Here is a 23,503-nt window from a genome sequence, read left to right as displayed (position 1 = left end):
TATACTATGACGTTTTTATGACTTTTTGTGCCTTATTATACTATGACTTTTTTATGACTTTTTATGCCATACTATACTATGACCTTTTTATGCCTTACTATACTATGACGTTTTTATGACTTTTTGTGCCTTACTATACTATGACGTTTTTATGACTTTTTGTGCCTTACTATACTATGACATTTTTATGACGTTTTTATGCCTTACTATACTATGACCTTTTTATGCCATCCTACACTATGACATTTTTATGACTTTTTGTGCCTTACTATACTATGACGTTTTTATGACGTTTTTATTCCATACTATACTATGACCTTTTTATGCTATCCTATACTATGACGTTTTTATGACTTTTTATGCTATGACGTTTGTATGACTTTTTATGCCATCCTATCCTATGACGTTTTTATGACTTTTTATGCTATGACGTTTGTATGACTTTTTATGCCATCCTATCCTATGACGTTTTTATGACTTTTTATGCTATGACGTTTGTATGACTTTTTATGCCATCCTATCCTATGACGTTTTTATGACTTTTTATGCTATGACGTTTGTATGACTTTTTATGCCATCCTATCCTATGACGTTTTTATGACTTTTTATGCTATGACGTTTGTATGACTTTTTATGCCATCCTATCCTATGACGTTTTTATGACTTTTTATGCTATGACGTTTGTATGACTTTTTATGCCATCCTATCCTATGACGTTTTTATGACTTTTTATGCTATGACGTTTGTATGACTTTTTATGCCATCCTATCCTATGACGTTTTTATGACTTTTTATGCTATGACGTTTGTATGACTTTTTATGCCATCCTATCCTATGACGTTTTTATGACTTTTTATGCTATGACGTTTGTATGACTTTTTATGCCATCCTATCCTATGACGTTTTTATGACTTTTTATGCTATGACGTTTGTATGACTTTTTATGCCATCCTATCCTATGACGTTTTTATGACTTTTTATGCTATGACGTTTGTATGACTTTTTATGCCATCCTATCCTATGACGTTTTTATGACTTTTTATGCTATGACGTTTGTATGACTTTTTATGCCATCCTATCCTATGACGTTTTTATGACTTTTTATGCTATGACGTTTGTATGACTTTTTATGCCATCCTATCCTATGACGTTTTTATGACTTTTTATGCTATGACGTTTGTATGACTTTTTATGCCATCCTATCCTATGACGTTTTTATGACTTTTTATGCTATGACGTTTGTATGACTTTTTATGCCATCCTATCCTATGACGTTTTTATGACTTTTTATGCTATGACGTTTGTATGACTTTTTATGCCATCCTATCCTATGACGTTTTTATGACTTTTTATGCTATGACGTTTGTATGACTTTTTATGCCATCCTATCCTATGACGTTTTTATGACTTTTTATGCTATGACGTTTGTATGACTTTTTATGCCATCCTATCCTATGACGTTTTTATGACTTTTTATGCTATGACGTTTGTATGACTTTTTATGCCATCCTATCCTATGACGTTTTTATGACTTTTTATGCTATGACGTTTGTATGACTTTTTATGCCATCCTATCCTATGACGTTTTTATGACTTTTTATGCTATGACGTTTGTATGACTTTTTATGCCATCCTATCCTATGACGTTTTTATGACTTTTTATGCTATGACGTTTGTATGACTTTTTATGCCATCCTATCCTATGACGTTTTTATGACTTTTTATGCTATGACGTTTGTATGACTTTTTATGCCATCCTATCCTATGACGTTTTTATGACTTTTTATGCTATGACGTTTGTATGACTTTTTATGCCATCCTATCCTATGACGTTTTTATGACTTTTTATGCTATGACGTTTGTATGACTTTTTATGCCATCCTATCCTATGACGTTTTTATGACTTTTTATGCTATGACGTTTGTATGACTTTTTATGCCATCCTATCCTATGACGTTTTTATGACTTTTTATGCTATGACGTTTGTATGACTTTTTATGCCATCCTATCCTATGACGTTTTTATGACTTTTTATGCTATGACGTTTGTATGACTTTTTATGCCATCCTATCCTATGACGTTTTTATGACTTTTTATGCTATGACGTTTGTATGACTTTTTATGCCATCCTATCCTATGACGTTTTTATGACTTTTTATGCTATGACGTTTGTATGACTTTTTATGCCATCCTATCCTATGACGTTTTTATGACTTTTTATGCTATGACGTTTGTATGACTTTTTATGCCATCCTATCCTATGACGTTTTTATGACTTTTTATGCTATGACGTTTGTATGACTTTTTATGCCATCCTATCCTATGACGTTTTTATGACTTTTTATGCTATGACGTTTGTATGACTTTTTATGCCATCCTATCCTATGACGTTTTTATGACTTTTTATGCTATGACGTTTGTATGACTTTTTATGCCATCCTATCCTATGACGTTTTTATGACTTTTTATGCTATGACGTTTGTATGACTTTTTATGCCATCCTATCCTATGACGTTTTTATGACTTTTTATGCTATGACGTTTGTATGACTTTTTATGCCATCCTATCCTATGACGTTTTTATGACTTTTTATGCTATGACGTTTGTATGACTTTTTATGCCATCCTATCCTATGACGTTTTTATGACTTTTTATGCTATGACGTTTGTATGACTTTTTATGCCATCCTATCCTATGACGTTTTTATGACTTTTTATGCTATGACGTTTGTATGACTTTTTATGCCATCCTATCCTATGACGTTTTTATGACTTTTTATGCTATGACGTTTGTATGACTTTTTATGCCATCCTATCCTATGACGTTTTTATGACTTTTTATGCTATGACGTTTGTATGACTTTTTATGCCATCCTATCCTATGACGTTTTTATGACTTTTTATGCTATGACGTTTGTATGACTTTTTATGCCATCCTATCCTATGACGTTTTTATGACTTTTTATGCTATGACGTTTGTATGACTTTTTATGCCATCCTATCCTATGACGTTTTTATGACTTTTTATGCTATGACGTTTGTATGACTTTTTATGCCATCCTATCCTATGACGTTTTTATGACTTTTTATGCTATGACGTTTGTATGACTTTTTATGCCATCCTATCCTATGACGTTTTTATGACTTTTTATGCTATGACGTTTGTATGACTTTTTATGCCATCCTATCCTATGACGTTTTTATGACTTTTTATGCTATGACGTTTGTATGACTTTTTATGCCATCCTATCCTATGACGTTTTTATGACTTTTTATGCTATGACGTTTGTATGACTTTTTATGCCATCCTATCCTATGACGTTTTTATGACTTTTTATGCTATGACGTTTGTATGACTTTTTATGCCATCCTATCCTATGACGTTTTTATGACTTTTTATGCTATGACGTTTGTATGACTTTTTATGCCATCCTATCCTATGACGTTTTTATGACTTTTTATGCTATGACGTTTGTATGACTTTTTATGCCATCCTATCCTATGACGTTTTTATGACTTTTTATGCTATGACGTTTGTATGACTTTTTATGCCATCCTATCCTATGACGTTTTTATGACTTTTTATGCTATGACGTTTGTATGACTTTTTATGCCATCCTATCCTATGACGTTTTTATGACTTTTTATGCTATGACGTTTGTATGACTTTTTATGCCATCCTATCCTATGACGTTTTTATGACTTTTTATGCCTTACTATACTATGATGTTTTTATGACTTTATATTCCATGACGTTTTTATGACTTTTTATGCCATCCCATACTATGACGGTTTTCTGACTTTTTATGCCATCCTATACTGTGACATTTTTATGACTTTTTATGCCATCCTATACTATGACGTTTTTATGACTTTTTATGCCTTACTATACTATGACCTTTTTATGCCTTACTATACTATGACGTTTTTATGACGTTTTATGCCATACTATACTATGACCTTTTTATGCCTTACTATACTATGACGTTTTGATGACTTTTTGTGCCTTACTATACTATGACGTTTTTATGATGTTTTTATGCCATACTATACTATGACCTTTTTATGCCATACTATACTATGACATTTTTATACCTTACTATACTCTGACGTTTTTATGACTTTTTATGCCATGACGTTTGTATGACTTTTTATGCCTTAGTATACTATGACATTTTTATACCTTACTATACACTATGATGACGTTCTTGGCCTTACTATACTATGACCTTTTTATCTCGTTTTATGCTTTACTATACTATGACGTTTTATGCCTTATTATACTATGACGTTTTTATGACTTTTTATGCCTTAGTATACTATGACATTTTAATGATGTTTTTTGGCCTTCTATACTAAAACGTTTATTATGATTTTTTATGCCTTACTATACCATGATGTTTTCATGATTTTTTATACCTTACTATACTATGATGTTTTTATGACGTTGTTTTAACTTTGTATACCTTACTATACTATGATGGTTTTTTTTACTTTTTTTGCCTTACTATACTTTTTATGACGTTTTTTGCCTTACTATACTATGACCTTTTTATGTCGTTTTATGCCTTACTATACTATGACGTTTTATGCCTTATTATACTATGACGTTTTTATTGCATTTAATGCCTCACTATACTATGGCATTTTTATGACGTTTTTTGACTTACTATACTATGAAATTTTTTTTTACTCTTTTTGTCTTACTATACCATGACCTTTTTATACCTTACTATACTATGACGTTTTTATGACATTTTATGCCGTACTATACTATGACGTTTTTATGACGTTTTTTGCCTTACTATACTATGAGTTTTTATGCTTTACTATACTATTAAGTTTTAATGACTTTTTATTTCTTATTATACTATGACGTTTTTATAATGTTTATGCCTTTCTATAACGTATTATGTTTTACTCTAATATGACTTTTAAGTTTAAGATCTTATATGTTAATAAAACGTTTGGTTAATGGCATTAAAAAGCCAATATCTTTGTTTTGGAGGGGTGGATGTTGCGTTCCTACCAACGTTGAGACCAAACCTCTGCCTTTACATGGTAAAATATTACAAATGTAGGAACAATTGGTTGTTGATGGTTGGAAGGAGAACAGTAGCAGTCAGCCTTCAGGGAATTAAGCTTTAAATCGTAACAAAGTCTTATCAGTGTGTATAACATCAAGCAATCTGTAATATTTGCAGCCAGAACATGATCTATTTACTGCTCTTCTGTTTACATTAATTCAGCTTTCCCAGCTGAGACCAGAAGCTGGCACAAGAACTGCATTACCCAGACTACCTCATGGAGCCCCTGTTCAAAGACTTGTGGCCGAGGCCTATCCATGAGGATTTCTAACGCCAATGAGCAATGTGAGCTCGTTAAAGAGTCCCGCCTCTGCAACCTGCGGCCCTGTGAGGTCGACATCACCAAACACATCAAGGTAGTGTTTCTGTCTGATATCTAAAGCGGTCGAACAAGGACTGCATATTGACAACTGATGCAACGTCTTTCTCCTCCTTTCCTCCCACAGCCAGGAAAGAAATGTCTGAACATCTACAGGGAAGATCAGCCCTCCAACCTCACAATCTCTGGCTGCACCAGTAAGAAGGAGTACAGGCCAAAGTACTGCGGCGTCTGCACAGACGAGCGCTGCTGCATCCCCTACAAGTCCAAGACCATCGACGTTGAGTTTGAGTGTCCTAACGGGACGGGATTCACCTGGAAGATGATGTGGGTCCAAGCGTGTTTCTGCAACCTCAGCTGCAAAAACCCCAATGACATCTTCGCTGAGCTGGAGAGTTACTATGGTTACCCAGAAGTCATGAACTAAAGAAGTGACATGTCATCCATGCTCTCTGCCTGGAGGAGCATCTGACGTCTTTTTTTTATGCAGTGTTTTATATTTGTAATATGTATGATCATGTACAAGGGATTTTCTTATGGTCTTTTTTCCTATTGGAAAAATCTGTAAATATGAAATATAAATGTGTCTCCAGAATGGATTCATAAAGCATGATGTGCTTTTGAAGAATATTTGAAGAAGTGCTTTGCAAATGAAAATATTCAGCCAGTGTGTGAAATATTGAAGGCTTAATTTATTTATGTCGCTTTTGGCATATGTAATAACATATGTGATGTTCTTGAGCTGCTTCCAAGAACAATCAAACATTGTCTTTAAACTCACAAGGCAAATTAGGTAATAAAGCTGCACTGTAGATATTTTCCTTTATTTTTCATGAAAATTTTTCCATAATAAATGAAAACAAAAGGCAGAGATGAGCTGATATGCCAAAGACAAAGCCTTACTCATAAGACTGTTTTACAAATGTCCACATCGTCAAATAAAAAAAACACAATCAGGGAAGATCTGTTACAGGGTTTTTATTGTCATTTTTTTAATAAATACAAACTGTTATGTCATTTTAATGCTTTTCTACAGCATTAGACAGTTGTGCCACGCATCTTTACAAAGCTGTGTATGTGTTCTACAAAGCAAAATGCTGCTGTAGTGCAAGTAAAATACAGGGAGTAGAAGGTGTCAGGTAAGTTCTATGGCTATCCTCATGTTAACATGTGGACCTACAACTTCACTCACCCAAAAATCCACAACCACATAGGAGCATCACATCTAAAAAGTGAACAATTCCATGGCACATCTTTGTTCCATTGTGCTTGATTGCATAGAAATCATCATTTAAAAAAAGAGGAAAAAAACTTTTTTGTCTGAGGCCATGATCCATTAATAAAGCATAAGATGTAAAAGCTTTTGAATTTGTATTTCAGGGTGTGTTCTGATTAATGGCAAAGCGTACAATGATCATTTGATTCCTGAAAAGATTCATGACAGATGTGACTTCTAGAAAATCGTTACAACAGATGATGTTTTGAAAAAACTCAAGGATAATGGACATTGGCAAGATGAAACATTATTTGCTGTATATACATGATATATTTGAAGTCTGTCCCTTAATTTTCAAAGTTACATTTGCAATTTGTGAAGCAAACTGCCATTTGTTTTATTTACCCAAGTGCCTCCCCGTTTTCTCTCCACATCTACAAATCTGCTCCTACGTACAAACGACAACACTTCAGACATGGAAAGTAAAAGAATAAATGATCAAACAATTACAATGAGAAACAGAAAACAGTCATTTACAGTCAGGTATATTTGAGAAAGCTGTGTCAGTACGGTAAAAATGGATAAAAACAGGATGAAAGGAATGCAGAAATGGAAATTAAAACATTTTTTTTTATATATATATATATGTATGAGAGATTATGAGCAATACATGTACAAGCTGGTGTACTCGTAGCCACAGCTTTCTCCGACATTCTCCGCTTCGGTGTTCCCAGATGCTGCACTACCCCTAACTACACATTCACCTGGCCATGGAGCTCAGAAGCATTTGCTGCTCAGATATGTTTGAGTTCCTCAGAATGACAAACCAGGCGTACAGTTGACCTTTGACCTCCTACTCAAGAGACATCCTATTTTGAAATTGGGGCATCTCAGCTGCACTGAATACTCTGCAGGTGAGTGTCCATTGTGCGTTTTTACAAATCCAAGTATGCTATCTTATCATGTCCCTCATCTCCACATCAATGTGTATGTGCGTAGGAATGTGTGTGACTGTGTGTCAGTTAGAGGCAGCGCAGCACAGACCGAAGGGAACTTCTTGAGAGGTTTGGGTGTCCAGAAAGTGGGGGTGGGGGTGGGGTCGCTTAACAGGACACTTCAGTGGACTTGGGTACAGCCTGGTCCACGTTGCTGTTGGCTGTGCCGTCCATGGAGCCGCCTGTGTGGGAGCGGCCGCGCTGGTTCTCGGCTGTGTGGCTGCGGCTGCGGCTGCCCTCGTTGGTGTGTGAGCGGGAGCGGTTTCCCTCGCTGGTGTGGGAGCGGGAGCGGTTGCCGTCGAAGGAGGTGACACTGGAGCCGGAGGCGGTGCGGGAGCGGACCAGGCGGGTCATGCTGGCAGATGGCACTGAGGAGAGGAGGAGGATTTAGTAAATGCACTTTATTGACTGAAGCTTGCTCTGGTGCAATTGTGCGGCAATGGTGGAAAGCAGCTGAATAAATTTACTCAAGTTCATGTTACTCTATACCTCTATTTGCTCTACTTACTATATTTAAAATATTAGTTTTTATGTCATATGAATATCACATTAAAATTCTGTTTACACATTAATGACAACAAAAATAATTATCGAACGGTACAATATTATGCAACTTGGCTTTTTAATAAAATTCTTAATCATGATTTTATTCAAAATGTGCAGTTTGCAGTGCAAAACTTTTACTCCGGTGGTATTCCTATTTTTACTTCTAAAGAAAGATTACTGAGTACTTCTTCCACTACTGTTCCAAGCACACAGTAAACATCTGCAATCGACCTGCAGCAGAGTTCAAGTTACACCCCGGTGAGAGCATGAGTCATTTATCAGCCAACACCAATGGTTGAAGAACAGGATGCAAGCTTTTCATCTCACCACAAGGTGGCAGAACTTCTCTTTAGCGTTGTGAACTTAGAGAATACAAGTTTTTTTTTCTTTTATTGATAGTGGCACAATTGTGCAATCTTAGTTTCACCATAAATACTGCATGTCTCGAATACTTACTGTATCCCATGCCCTGAATGAAGTACTTGAAAGCTTCTGTCAGTTTTCCAGGCTGCAGAGAAACAGAACACAAGGGGGAGATAATCAGTCCTCTTGTCATTAATTATCACTCTTGTTTACATAACATAACAGACTCAATCTCTCATCCAACAGCTTAGTTCTAAGGGTCTGAGATATGACAGCTGCTATGAGCAGGTGCTGTGTAGGGTGGTGGATTACAACCTGACAAATGTGGTTCATGTCTGCTACTTGCTAATGCTCTTAGGTGCAACCTTCTTATGCCATCCACCCCTCCACCTGACCCCCTGCACTGATTATCCAGCCTGTTCTTACGGCAGTAACGGTGTCTTGCAGAGCTGTTTCTGTCACACAAACACAGACATACACACCTGGTCAACCTGGGGCATGCCACCGCAGTCAGCCATCTGGAGGGAGGAGGGAAAGCACAGAAGAGGCCATTAGCATTTAGCATTTTGGTGCTTGTACATTCACACAGCATTGGATACACGCCATTACCCCCCATTACACTCGCCATGTCCCATTTGAACATGTTGAACACTTTGCCCCTGCTACTTCCAATCAGTGTTCCTCTGGACCCCGAACAGTTAACCCCAGTAAATGGCACCCATTTTAGCTCCAAGAGCCATTTGGTTTCAGTTGCGGATCATAAAAGGCCAACACAAGTAGGTCAGTCGCAGCAGATTGCATTCAGCTGTTCTACTTCTGGTTAATATGTCACCAGGTAAATGCTGAGCCACTGGAATCTTATCAGGCGATGCATTTCCATCAAGGCTATTATAATCTGAGGAGGATATGGGACAGAAGGCGGAGGGGGAGGGGACGCAGCACAGAGAGACAGAAACAAGGCTCTTTACCTTAAGCAGGGTTGTCTTTGTTGGGTCCAGCTTGGTGTTGCACTCAACCTGTGGGTGCACATAAAACAAACATGTTAAGTAAAGTATCTTATATATTGCACATTATAAAAAATGACAACGCTGAAATAAAAAGTGCATTTTTATTTGAATTTAAAGTTATATGCACTGCCTAGGGATAATAAAGGATTTGTGGCGACTCTCAGGGTTAAAAGCAGTAACAATGAAACAAGTCTTTTAACTCTCATAGATCAAAACTACCCTGTGTCACTTGACTTTTGTTCCCAACTTTGTTCTCGCCTCATGTAAAACTGATGTCCCCGAGCGTTAAATCTCGCATATCTCTTGGGGCTTTAAGAGGTGACTGAAGGGAACGGAAAACACGTTAGCTGGGTTATAGTGGTGGGAAGGCTGATCATTAGCATTAGAGCCTTGTTTTAATGGCTGTGTGAACGTCAGTGACCGTGCTTCAACTCACCACAGCCTCCACAGCAGGAGAGCTATCGCCAACCACCAGCAGAGAAGGGCACCTGGATGAGGGGAACACATACAATCAGACATTAAATATCATGACTTGCATTATAATTTAAATAAAATATGCAGCAGGTGATGTTTTCTTGTTGCTTGACAGCAACTTACTTGAGGGTTCTGACGTTGCTTCCTGGGACCGGCCTCTCAACCTCCAGATCCCTCCGACTGTAATGAAAGACGTAAAGGATATAACAGAAAATCTTAATTTTTGTTAATTAAAAGTTAAGATTCTACAACGTGTTGCAGCTTAGGTTGTGCTTTATTTAGTTTATTTCTTGGCCTTGAATTCCTAGTTAGAAATTCTTTCTATCACTGCCAGCAAAGCAACAGGTAGACTAACGCTGATGTGTTTACCTTTCGTAGGACTTGACAAAGAGATGCAGATTAAACTGGTTCATGTCGTTTATGACATGGTGGCGGTATGTCGCAATCAGGTCATGGTTGTTGTGGATCTCCTCCTGTGGTGACCAAAACACAAAATCAGTTTAACTCACTGAGACCTAAAGACCTAGAAAAGCTATTTAACAACATACTGGCCTGCACCAGTGTAGTAGGATTTAGGTGAAAATCCTTAAAAAACAAAAAGAATTTGAAGGTGTACCTTTCCAAAGAGGTGGGTGATGATCATGTCAGGCATGGCGTGGGTCCAGCCGCTGATCTGAAATTAGACATAAAAATTGTATTTACTTTTAATTCAGCATTTATCTTTTCGTCAGCTCTGCAAGTCCAATATTCACTGTGTTACCTTGTGTGCAGCCCAGTCCATCCATCCCTCAGCACACGGGTTGATGTTGATGAGCAACAGGCCCTCTACCATGTTCGGGTAGTCCAGCTAAAACACACACAACATGAAATTAGTGATGTATTCAGCCTGGTGTAAGAAACAGTGTTGCACTTAGCTTAATATACGAGCTAAAAACTGGGCGCTATCTCTTCTGGCTGTCAGTGTTCTGGGGAATTTTACAATCTTAATGTTAGACTCATTAAGTTATTGAGATTGGTCTTTGTTCATTTTTATGGTTTTATGTTGCCATTTATGTTGTTTTTTGGAATTTTTCTTTTTTTCCCTCAATTTTAAAATTGCATTTTGTGTAATACTGATTTTGTGGCTTATTTTGTTTGTAACTCAATATCATTGCTGCCTTTCTTTGCCAGGATGCGTCTTTATCTCAAAGATGCTTCCCCTGGTTGAATAAATGTTACACAAAAAATATATATACTGCAATAATTCACACTTATTTTAGTAAAAGAGAAGGCTGCAGCAGGGAGTTTTACATTGTATCTCTGTCAGCCTTGTGTCAACAGGGTGAGACTTCCTACTGTGCACAGTGTTAGTGTTGAGCTGATCTGGAACATTCCTGAGGCTTTTATGGCTCAGCAGGCTCAAGCAATAAGCTGTGTTATATTGCCAAAATCAGCAAAAAGGAGAAACACATTAGCTGGCTCTGCTAATCCCAGATTGATTAAAACTCATAATTATTAAGCCTGACTGAGATGTTCACGGGGGGAGACTTACAGCGAATCTGGTCAGAATGTAAGCCCCGGCTCCAATGCCCATTCCAATAACACTCTTCAGCCTGTGTGTGTACACAAAGATACATGGATACTGTTAGAACAACAGGTTAGAAAACATCTCAAATATGAGTGTGAGCGGTCAGTGTGAAAACCGCAGCTCAACTTACCCAAAGTGCTTCAGCACCAGTGGGAGTGTCTCAGAGAGTTGGTCCATAGAGGGATACTCATATCTGGAAAAACAAAAACCTTTAGTTAACAACTGAATAATAAAAACTATCTAATCACTGCACTATATTGCTCCTTATTCTTGATATCAGCCCATAACAGCCGTCTATGTTTCACTATCTGTTTTCAGATCATGTTCAGGTAGCGTTAACGTGAGGCAAAGTCCCACCATCAAAACTGAGATTAGGCTGAACCAGATAAACACCTGTCCCTACAACACACTTGTCAAATTAGGTCGTCTCAGCTACATCCACAGTGATCTACCTGTCGAGTCAAAGGTCACAGACTGCTTGACATACATGAGTGCGTTTGTGTGTCTGGCTCACCCAGTGGAAAAGGTGTTAGCTCCCTCGTGCTGCCCGGGGGCATCAACGTGACACACGGAAAAGTGCTGCATGATCTCCGACATGTCCTCATGGTTGAAGAGCGTGTTCCAGCAGGTTTTGTCTGGAAAGAAAAAGTGATACTTGGCTGAGAAGTTGAAATGACCCAAAGTAACCTGAGAGTAAATGTAAGACTTGCAGAGTTTGTTTTTGTATAACATGCAGGTGTTGTTTTTCATCATCTTGCAAAATTTGACACCGTCACAAAAATCCATCAATAACCTTGGAGCAGTTTAGATAATGTAATGAAGTGGACTTAATAATATAAAGTTAACTCGGTGGACCTAATCTGGTCCCACGTGGTGCAGTAATTCAAAACACCCCAGACTTTAGGCACAACAACAGATGTTTCACCTAGATAGAGCTGAATCAAGAGCCAAGCTTACGGTTCAGTCCGATGTCATGGAAGGTGAGGATGACAGGTCTGTCTCCCTTGGGAACCCCCTTCATTGTACAGTGGATTCTTCCATGAGGAGTCTCCACATCGTGCTCCTATAGATGCAAAAAACAATAACCGAGCTTAGCATAAAAAGTACTATGTTACATCTGAATAAATTTACCAACACTTTCATCTCAATTAAAAAGCACCTGTTAAAAATAAATTGCATAAAATGCAAATTGCATGACCTTCATTCATGCATTTTGCAATAATTTATGTACAGAAATCCTCATTATTGCCTCATCTAATTATGTTTTTTTTCCATGCCACTTTCCATCCAAGCTAGAAAACTAACAAACCACTGATGAAACTCTGATCCAATCTTTCTCATGAGCCACAAAAGTTGCTTCATACAAAATCTAAAACTATTGTCTATCCAGCACTGACACCGATGCAACAACTCCAACTGCAGAAGCTGCTGTCCAGCAGGCAGCATAATCCAACAAATCCATTGGAAACTACTCAGTGCAAACATTTGAGTGCAGCCTTCAGTCTACTCACGCTGACTTCAATCTCAGCGACAATCATTTCCACATCAGAATCCTCCAGAACCATGTTTGCAGTAGAAGAGTCCAACACGGCTCACTACTGGAAAAAAGTGCAGTCGCAGTGGCTCTCTGAGCTATAGATCCAACAGTTGGTGAGCTCTGAAGTTGTTCAGCCCTGCACTGAGAGCTGTGTTTTATACCCCCACTGCTTACCAGTTGGCCTAAGCTCCTGGCCTCCCATGGTGCCTTGCAGGCTGGTCAAAACAAGCTAATTCTATCCCTAAATTGGATCAGCCAATGTCAGACAGAGGGCCATCAGCTACTGCGTTGGCATGATGAGTAAGTCAGGGTGTGACCAGTGGGAGAATATGGTGAATGAATGAGCGCGGGGAAGTTGGCAGCCATTATTCAGCAATATTTAGGGCAAGCACTTTCAAAATAATGGCTGAGCTGAGTAACATGCAACTTAAATAATACACATTTTAACAGCACTGAACATGAGAGTGAACTGTCTCTCGAAGCTAGAGCACGTTAAACAAAGACTTGAGATGACAGTCTTAAACATTTCCTACAAACACTCCATAAACAGTAAATGACTGACTGAATATCCAGTATGACTTAAGAGGCCTATATAACCTGAAGCAATAAATAGAATAAAATGTCTTTCAGTAAAAAAGCTTAAACTCTTCATTCTCAATGATTTTCATAAATTCAAATTCTTTCAAATCAGTAAAAATGCTTTCAGTTGCAAATATTGCCCCAAATCACATGAATCTTATTGAAGCGGTTTATCATCACATCATGTATGGTGTGTGAAGAAATGTATTCCATATGCACTCTTGGAAAAATGCCATGTCTACAGCTGAATATGCCATATGTGCAGCCATAAATTTCTAAATTTTTAACTAAATATCATTTTGAAATTAAACTGTTTCTGTGAGAACTGGATCCTAAAAAAATGCAAAGCTGCAGTTTCCAGTGGTGACCTGACCTGTACTGTAGGTGTAGGAGACTGTACAAGATGACCTGGTGGGTGGTTTTCAAACCAGTTTAGGCTGCATAGGATCTGCTCTAGAGGAACATCCAAGGAGGCGTAATAACCTATTTACTGGACGTAACGTACATGTAAACATCAAAGGATTCGCCACACCGCGCTCCGCCCACTCAACAAACTCAAGCACGTAGGCTACATAGACAAGATAATCCTGCAGGGCAATACGTATGTGTGTGTGTTTGTGCGTGCGTGCACGTATATGTACCACAACTGAAACTCATTATGAGCAAGACGATGGATTGCTGTGCCTGTGTTTGTGCATATGCATTTAAAATCAATGTCAGGAGTAAATCCCTAATATCAACACCCTCATCTAATGCAGTGTCACTGATTGTTGGAAGCTCAGGCGCAAGAGATATCAAAGACTTGCCCTGAATACTTCAGGTCATCGGTGTAACACCAAGTAAGTCAGAAGAGCTTTAAAGGCAAAATTAGTGTTGGGACTGACAAAGCTTGGTGAAAGATCTTTGTCCACTGACTGCCTGACCAGGAGACCCATTACCTCACAGACGCTGAAATCACAGACTGGAACAATTATGTTTGAGGTGATGGTCAATACATTTTCAAGGAAGGGAGAATATGTACAACATATTGAGCCTGCACCTTCAAGCTCAACAACTTCTTTCACTTGAAAACCAGGTGGTTTCAGTTTTCCCACCAAATGCTTTCTGACCGCGAGGGTCTGACTCAGGAGCGCTGTCCAAGGTGCTGAGAAGCCCCCAGACTCAGCAGCACCCACACACTAACCTAAAATGTGTGCGAGTGAGAGTGTGCTAGAGTGGAAAGTGACGGTTTGATGCACTGTGGCTGTGTTATCTTACAAATCCAGTTCAAAGTGTGTTTCATCACTTTCAGTAGCCTACTGAATTAGCAGAGGCCCAATCAGATTTTAGTCCTAATAAAATCACAGCGGATGAAAACTCATCACCGAGATGGATGAGCCACTGCAACCAGTATTTCTTTTTATCAGCCACTAGATGGTACTAGACAAGTTTGAATAATAAAACACAGAATAAAACCATCTGTTTACACAACTGATAATTTGGATCATCGTTCAGTCCAAGCTTCAACTAATAAATCCAGGTTTACAGCTGGTAGGAATAGTAAATATAGGATCTACTTTCATGTGTGTGCAAGCATACCTTGATAACAAGCTGCTGTACAGCCTCTCTCAGGCCCTGCAAGGAAAGAACAGAGTCATGAAAATATAAAACTAATGCAATTACAGTCTAACATGCTATAATCTAATATCCTGAGGGCGTCACCCTGTCACTGCATGTATTTTCATGTTGATATGAGCACTGCCGCACGAGGCACTAGGTGTCATTTCAACTGCACAACTCTCTACAGTACTTGTGGAGAAATGATCAATGATTGAACAGTAATCTTTGTTCAGAGAGGTCAGCACTGGGACAAAGTTCAGCAGACTTTATTGACAAACTTGGGGTGAACAGTAAAGTCCACTCACCGAGGAAAATGAAGCTATGATTGTGGGCATGAATGAGGGACTCTTTCTTCGCCACCTCTTCTTAGATTATGTTTTCAATCCCGTTCATTTATTCATTAATTAGTGTAATACTTATTATTACAGATGAGTTGTTGCAGGTGCAGATCGAGTAAGTTGTTATTGTGAGATATACATTATGTTTATCATGTTTTATGCTTCATTGAATAAAAAAAAAAACATTGTTATCATAATTGTCAATCACTGTATGTGTATTTATGTAGATGGAGATTAAATTCTTTTATGGAAGAAACTGATGAAGAGGACTGCGCAGCCTCAGTGAAGGTATGTGATCTGTTTTATACTATAACAATAACTGATCATATATCCTTTATCTTACTTTTTTGACTGAGCAGTGTCACATAGTTTCGCCTGGGATTTATAGTAAGTAATAATCATTCATCATTTTAATGTTCTTCTTGGTTAGCATCTGTCTTTATTTAAAATACACTGTAATTCTGAATAAACCACAAATCTATAAATAAACCATACAACCAATTTGAGCATGCTAAAACACATTTCTACAAGAACTATTTATAACTTGATTTGATTTGGCTCTGTGCAGAACACATACCGGCAGTTCCCTGTCAACCAGCAGGGGTTTGGACTCAACAACCTGGATCTCATCCATTTCAAAGAGCTGCAGAGCCTGGAGGGTCAGAAAAGACAGTTTAGTCAGTGAGCGAGTGGTTCAATCTGTGTTTCTGAGGTTTCCAGCCTCTCAAATATAATTTGTTTGAGGTCATGAAAAAAAAAAAAAAAGATGTGTGTTTAATAAAAGATGTATGTGTTCTTATCATCTCCACGCTGGGTCTCAAACCTCTATTAAAAGCGCTGGTTATAGCTGGCTGACCTGCAGACAATAAACTGACAGATTGCTTGAACTTTGGGGTGGGTGTGTCTATTAGCTTTGAATTTCTTCACAAAGTGCAGTGACTATCCACTCACGTACGCACAGGTGCAAACACAGGAACATGCAGAGACTGGCAGCGCGGTATACACAGTAACATGCGGACAACAGAGCGGCCACACCCGGGAACCGCTCACTTTTCTCACACACAAACCTGACGGACAGAGTACACAGGCAGGAAGACTGACAGCTGACAGACAAGACGATGGTCTAGTGGAGGGGAAAAAGATGAAATGTGATTTCTCTCTCTCACACACCCCACTGAAATGGGTCAAAAAATGCTAATCTGCAGCCAAAATCTGCCGAAAACTGAAGCAGCTGTCCCCCTTCCCAGATAATAGTTTCAAGATTGGGAACATATTTCAAAAATGAACACAATAAGGCTCTGTTCAATGAGAGAGATTCAGGGGAAGGAATGAAGAAGAGAGGGACAGACGGAGAGAAAGAGACTGAGAAAGGCAGGGAGAAAAAGAGAGAGAAAAGAAGGGGGGGGCATGTAAAGAGAAGACAGGCTGTGTGGACCATGAAGCTGTGTTGGAGGAGAGCAGGCGGGCTGCAGCTCTGCATGCAAATCAAATTAGCCAGTTAAGAGAGCTCTTTGTCCACTGGCCCCGGTGGCTCCTGAGAGCCAGGGGCCTGCCCTCCTCCCCTGCTAAAGGCGGCCTTCACTGACCCACACACATACAGGAAGCAACGGACACCCTGGTTCCCATCAACACATCCCAGCCTCTTTTCAGCTCTCGGCTGGCTTTCTAGCTCTTTGCCTTCTGACACTTCCCTCTGTTTGTCTTGGTTTCTGCTCGGTTGCAGTCCCTATGTTTGCTCTCTTCCAGGCTCCCTCCATCTGTCCTGTGCTCTCCCTCTCTCTTGTTTGTCTTTGTATACAGGCATGGCAGAAAATTCATCAACATCAACCAACAGGACTGCACTGAGGCCGTAAGGGCAAGACGGTCTTTTAGAGGAAATGAGTCATGACATTTCAAATGTGGAGATGACGGTGGTCCGGCAGAATACGCCCTGCACACACACACACGCACACACGCACGCGCACACACACACACGCACACACATATATGTACACACAGGCTCCTCTGACTTGGACAAGAGAGACCGGAGCCAGCTGGATCTCACAATACCACAGAGGAAGAGGAGTATCAAACAACAGGTTCATTTTTCTGCTGAGGCCTTCCAAAACATGGCCGCCATCACACTGCGGGAGCTTTGTTGGAGAGGACAAGAGATCAGCCCCCGTCGAGATTCCATAGCCATGTGTGAGAAGGCATGTTTGTGATCATCGGGGTGTTGAAAAATGACACAACTGGAGCTGTTTCAGCTTCTCAAACGTGAAAAATGAGTTCACGAGTCAACACAGGGGGGAATCCTCTAAGCCTATTTTCGAGCTTATTTGTAAACACAGCTACGTAAAACCAGAGCAGTGAGCTCATTAAGAAAAAAAACAGAGTGCAGACTTCCTCTGCAGTTGGCCACCATCAGCACCTGTTAGCAGGCTGGCAGCAGGCAGAGAGAGTCTGGCTGGACAGCCGGCTGAAACAAGTAGGTCACCTGCTGTTTACACCAGCAGTGCGCCTCTGACTGCTCGCCATGCTGAGCTAATGTTTCACCTGGCCAAGAGAAGAGCGGGGGAGGGAGCTGTTTTAGTTTTACCCCACTGCATCCTGATGCCAAGCAGCGAGATATGAGAGCTGCCGCCTTGACATCTCTTATGCAACGAATCGTCACGTTAATTCATAGTATATCATATCAAATGAATCTCATGGAAAAAGAGATAAATATTACAATGAAATCTACAAAGCATGAAAAAAGTTTGGGAGCCTTGCAGATGTATGTTGTTTTTCAGATTTTCAGCTGCTTAATACTGAAACAGTAAATTGGAAGTGTTATTAAGTATTAAAGTGGAAGTAAATGTTTCTGCAGTGCATCTTTTTCTCACAGGGATTTTATGTTGCTGCTGCAGCAGGGGGCTTTCTTTAAACTGGCTTCACTCCAAACTGGCTCGGTGTCGTTGGCAACAGTCGCACATTGTCTCTAACCAAGTCAAACCAGTTCTTACATGCATATTCCCCATTGAAAGTTGTTTTTGGTTTTTTTGGTTTTATTTTTTCAATGTCAAGCCGTAGGGAAGAAAGCAAACTATTCACTAAAGCAGATTTGGCCTGGCAGAAGTGCAACTGTGTTATGCAATCGTGGACAGGAAAGAGTGGGAGGATATAGGCTCAAGATGATCTCGAATGTGTAGCCCAGAATCAGCTGCAGAACACACAACACAAATGCTGTAGCATCTGGTGAAATGCTGGCTGGTACACTTTCAGCATTTCTGAAACAAGATTTAGAGATTGATCATAAACTAGCATGGAAACAACATATTGGTTATCTTAAAAAAAAAACTTAAATGTCAGAAGCAATCCTGTATAAAGGCTTGTATATGAGTTACTGCTCACTTTTACTTCCTTGCAGAACTTATTGTGTGGAATTGTGGGGGTCCACCTTTAAAATGACTATAAGTTCAATAGTCTTACTACAAATCTATGATCACACTAATGCATTGTTTCTAAAATCTCATGCTATGAAATTTTGTGATTTGGTAAAATGCAAATAATTCTCAGAGCGAAATCAAAGTCATTCCCAGACTGTCAAAAGTGTTTTTCAACAGCACAAATGTTATTTGAGAATTATTTGTAAATTTACATTACAAAAAAAAAAAGAAGAGGTTTTACGTATTTCTGCTGTTGGGGTTAAATTATGGGACAATGCCAATATAATATATTTATAATATATTTTCTCAAAAGAATGGTTTACAAATATATGTTTAAAGGTGATGTTGTTTATATATGTTTATATTGTTTATACTTGTTGTATTATGTGTGATGACAATAAAATACACACTAACTAACTAACTAACTAAATAGTCCATGACAGCATACACTGTGATGTAATGAAACCTCTACATGACTATATTATTCTGCTCTTCTCATCCAGTTGGTAATCCGCTACTTTTTCAAGTTTTGACTGTAATCATAATTCTTACGATTAGGTTTTATGCACTGATTCCTGAAAAGCAGATTTTTTTGAAAATCCAATGTTTTCACTCCACAGTGAGATAATGTGGTTTGAGCTTTAGAGGAAAACAACAACAACAACAACAACAACAACACTGTTGCGGGCCTACATAACACATTAGTGCTTGTCTTTCACAGTAAATCCACTGATGTGACACACTGCTTAAAGCCAGAACATCTAAGTTACAAAACAGCATGAGCTCAAAGTCTCTCTCTGTTCTCTGAGGGAGAGAGAAACATATGTACTGATTAGATTTGGACAGCGAGTCTCAATTTTCGGAGGCCAGAATCAAGGCCATGCCGTCCTTCCGCCATTGCCTTCATATAGTTTTAAATCCAAGAGCCCACAGCATCCATCTGCAGAAACAATGATTGCTTCCCTAATCTTTGGGAACTCGCTTAATCTGTCAAATCCCTGGTTCTGAAATATCAGCACAGCAACAGCAGCAGCAGCAGCAGGCCTACTGGACTAAGCTGTCACAGACCTACATTTTCAGATTGTAAAGATATCAAAATGTGGGTGCCCCCATTGCTACAATAAGTTGGTGAGTGGGGGGTGGTTCAGGGGATCACCAGCAGTTTTCTATGAGCAGCAACAACACTTTTAGCAACATCAGTGGTTCAAGCAGCTGCTGCTGCTGTTTATTATGAGATGTATTCTCCTGTATCCCCACCAAACCTCCTGTGTACTTCAGAGATCAGGGTCATGATCTTTTAGACGGGGCTTTATATCTTGACATAAGAATTAACTGGAAAACTAAACACAGCTACAAAACAGGTCAGGGCACACTCTTGTTTTTATAGAGGGATATGTTCTACGGTTTGGCAGACTGCCATTAAGGCCTTAAGTTAGCAGACAAAATTTTTCATTTTTTGATCAAGCCAGTTGGGAGCAAGATCCCCTGTTCCCCACACAGCTCCACCCATCTGCATGTTTTTGTTTGTTTTCTTTATATTAAGTCTAGAGAGCAAAGAGGATGTTTTACAGCTATTGTTACAATAATATTTGCAACATGCCAAATAAAGGCTTCCTGCTCCTGTGCATGTGCGCGTGCCAGCTTCCAGGGTCACGTGTGAAAAGCGTGTTGATCTATGATCAAGTTCCACTACTTGTTTACATGTTACACATGCTACACATACTGTAGGAGTGTCCTGCCTTACTATTAAAATGTATTTCTGACATTTTCAAAAATGTTTAAAAACATACAAAAAGCCTTCCCACAATGCATTTGTACATGTAATAACATATATAGCATGTGATTACTATGTACTCAGAATATAACAATAATTAATAAGTTTTTCAGAAATCTACACACAACCATGAAATCTATGTGAAATGTTTTGCTCTGTGCGTCAGCCTGTCTGTTCTTTGTGGTGGAATAAATTTGGCGCATTTCTCAGAGATTACACTTTCTTTACTTGAGAACTGAAACAGAATTCTTGCGTGTTGTAAAAATCTGTATCTCAGCGGAGTTTCACTGCGCCAAACAGGACTAACAACGTGCTCAGACATGCTGCGGAGTCACTGGGAAGTTAGCGCCCATTTCCTTATAAAATAATGAAAAGCACTAAGATAACTGGATGATTTGGAGCAGAAACCTACCTGTGGATTTCACTTCTGATTGTCCTGAGATGAGCACTCCCCAAAAAATGTCCACAAAAAACTTTTTTTCTCTCTCTTTTCAAAGAGCGCAAATTGCAGCAGTAACAGAAGCGTTGCTTTGTTTATAACGTGAAGCACAAGGCGGATGTATGAGGGAATTTTATAAAGCCTTGGGGGTGTGCAGCCCGGCCCACTTTCCCCGCTGCTCTCTCTATTGGGTAGCGGCAGCTGTGGGATTGATAAGGCAGCCTGACCCTTTCCAGCAGTTGCATGATGGGGAAGCTGGTGACAGTGACTCATGAGACAACTCCCCTGTCGAGTTTACACCCCCCCCCCCCCACACGATATATCACCAATACTCTCCCAGGATTACCAAACTGCCTGTGATAAAGGAGTTGCGGATTTATCTTCCTCTATGTTTTTTTTTAATCTCCTGTAATATTCTTTTTATTTTTTATTTTAATTTTTTTAAACACTTTTTCTTAGCAGATGCTTTTTCATGTAGATGCTGACAAAAAGAAAAGATTTAGCTGGATGTGAGATGTATCTAATTTCATGACACTTTAACACCCCCTTGGTGTCGGCTGCCACTGTGCCCTCATAGCACCTTCTCATTTGTCACATTTGATAGCTGACTGTGATGTTAGGTGGTAATTGCTTTGAAATGAACAGCACTGACTGGGTGTGGACAGGAATCTTGGCAAGGCTGCCTTTTTGTTTTGTTTTTTTTGTTTTTTTAACATAACTCTTCTGCAAACTACAATTCTTCTCCCTCTAACAGAGGAGTAGAATCCATACTGGTATTTTTACACTTGTGCAATCCCAACAGCTGACGTTTTTTAAAGATGTGTTTGAGCCATTGTCTGTTGTGGCTGTATGAGGCTGAGGGGCTAGGACTGCAGCCAGGCCTGCAACCTTGATTTGAGGCCAAGAGGAGATCAGTCTGTACAAAGGGTAGCCCTTCCCTCGCCTTGGATCACACACCGCCTTTTCCTTGATAGCACATTTCTATTGTCTAATCAAAATCAGCTTGTCCCCCAGAAGCAATAATCAATACCAGAAGAGAGACAGTATGGTCCGGTGTGAGCTGCTGCACAGAATTTACTTTGAGGGAAAGCATGCTATCCTGATGCAATGCCGTCAAGAAGTGACTTCAAACAGCTATCCAATCTGAAATAATGCCTGTGTTGATTATCATCTTTGTGTTTGACACCTTACATGTAATTTGAGTGCAGAGTGCAGAGAGTTTGTGTATGAAAAAATGTGCGCTTCAGCATTTTATAAGCATGTTGTTTGTGACTCCCGATCCATTTGTGTCACTTACTAAGCATGGACTACAGTGCAGGGATCTCCATGGAAATTTCCACACCTGCAAGAGTCTGACTGTTACACTGTGAATCTGCCAATAAGTGCTAGTATTGGCAATGAGTGTGTGAAAGGTCCTTGTCAAGATACAATAGCTGCACTGTGGGCTTGTAATGTGAGGCCCTCAATAGGAACACATTGAACAATAGCCGCATTGGAGGGGAAAAATATAACCACTATGCTAATTTCAGGTCATTCACTTAGTACACTGCAAACCAGATACAGGGATGGGGAAGGGGGGATGGGGGGGGGGGGGTAATATTGATGGACATCACCAAACAACAAGTATCCTCACCTATCTGGCCACTAATAAAAACAGTACACAGTGAGCATCCGTGCGTGTGATTTCACACGTCTGTCTGTCTCTGCAGCTCCTGTCCAGCTATCACTGCAGAGCACAGATAGCGTTCGTGAGCCTGGTCACTGCGAGAGCTTTGGTGCAGCATATGTGGGTCGCACAGTGTCTCAATAATTGATAAAACCAGTGGACTTTCACCTGACTGATTACAATGTTTGTGGGAGCAGCTGGGTGGCAAGGCTATAGAGCTCTTCAAGTATGGGCTGCACCCCTTCACACGTCTCAAGGCTGTTGATGCACTTTGAACTTTTAAGTTTGTTTATAGATATTTTATTATATATTATTTTTATTATTATATAGTATATATTATTCCATCTTCCTCCCTTTCCTCCCCTTTGCCATTTTAATCATGCTTTATTTCCATATTGATTTTATCAGTTAGAGGTATTTATCAGTTATGTACTGTATATTATAACGTCTTATTGTTTCCTTTAGATTTTGTGAAGCCCTTTTCTGACATTTTTCTTTTTCTATTTTTTTATTGAATGATTGTTACACAAATAAAGCTTTTACTATTCTTAGTAATATTATGTAGAGGAAATTCTGGGAGCATGGTGTTGA

At 39.2% G+C, this 23,503-nt stretch overlaps 2 protein-coding genes across 3 annotated transcripts in view; one reads left to right on the top strand and one right to left on the bottom strand.

Moving 5' to 3' along the window:
• wisp1 (WNT1 inducible signaling pathway protein 1) overlaps positions 1–6,112 on the top strand; it is a 17,777-nt gene extending 11,665 nt beyond the window's left edge. Inside the window, exons 4-5 of the mRNA XM_022747725.1 lie at positions 5,249–5,442; positions 5,533–6,112. Of these exons, the coding sequence (XP_022603446.1) occupies positions 5,249–5,442; positions 5,533–5,832 (494 nt within the window). The 3' untranslated portion in view covers positions 5,833–6,112. The remainder of the gene's footprint in view (positions 1–5,248; positions 5,443–5,532) is intronic.
• Positions 6,113–6,368: 256 nt separating this feature from the next.
• Positions 6,369–21,426, bottom strand: LOC111223534 (protein NDRG1-like). 2 transcript variants are annotated; one of them, XM_022747723.1, is made up of 16 exons: positions 21,220–21,426; positions 16,204–16,278; positions 15,268–15,303; positions 12,531–12,636; positions 12,088–12,208; positions 11,704–11,766; positions 11,538–11,598; positions 10,767–10,853; positions 10,623–10,679; positions 10,376–10,479; positions 10,130–10,186; positions 9,969–10,020; positions 9,494–9,541; positions 9,008–9,043; positions 8,619–8,670; positions 6,369–7,984 (listed from the first exon to the last, which is right to left on the bottom strand). In XM_022747723.1, the coding sequence occupies exons 2-16, from the start codon at positions 16,258–16,260 to the stop codon at positions 7,725–7,727; spliced, it is 1,197 nt and encodes a 398-aa protein (XP_022603444.1). In that variant the 5' UTR covers positions 16,261–16,278; positions 21,220–21,426; the 3' UTR covers positions 6,369–7,724. The 2 variants fall into 2 exon arrangements, with proteins under 2 accessions (XP_022603444.1, XP_022603445.1); XM_022747724.1 differs by lacking the exons at positions 15,268–15,303; positions 16,204–16,278; positions 21,220–21,426 and adding an exon at positions 13,085–13,235.
• Between the last annotated feature and the right edge of the window lie 2,077 nt (positions 21,427–23,503).

Source organism: Seriola dumerili, unplaced genomic scaffold (assembly GCF_002260705.1).
Source record: "Seriola dumerili isolate Sdu_G_001 unplaced genomic scaffold, Sdu_1.0 BDQW01000110.1, whole genome shotgun sequence".
Classification (NCBI taxonomy): domain Eukaryota; kingdom Metazoa; phylum Chordata; class Actinopteri; order Carangiformes; family Carangidae; genus Seriola; species Seriola dumerili.
This window is presented reverse-complemented; position numbering and strand designations above follow the sequence as displayed.

Coding starts and splice junctions, on each gene's coding strand:
- LOC111223534 (XM_022747723.1), bottom strand. CDS start 16,260: ATGGATGAGATCCAGGTTGTTGAGTCCAAACCCCTGCTGGTTGACAGG. Junction 10,854..11,537: donor ACATTCTGACCAGATTCGCT/GTAAGTCTCCCC, acceptor TGTGTGTTTTAG/CTGGACTACCCGAACATGGT. Junction 7,985..8,618: donor CATTCAGGGCATGGGATACA/GTAAGTATTCGA, acceptor TCCTCTCCTCAG/TGCCATCTGCCAGCATGACC.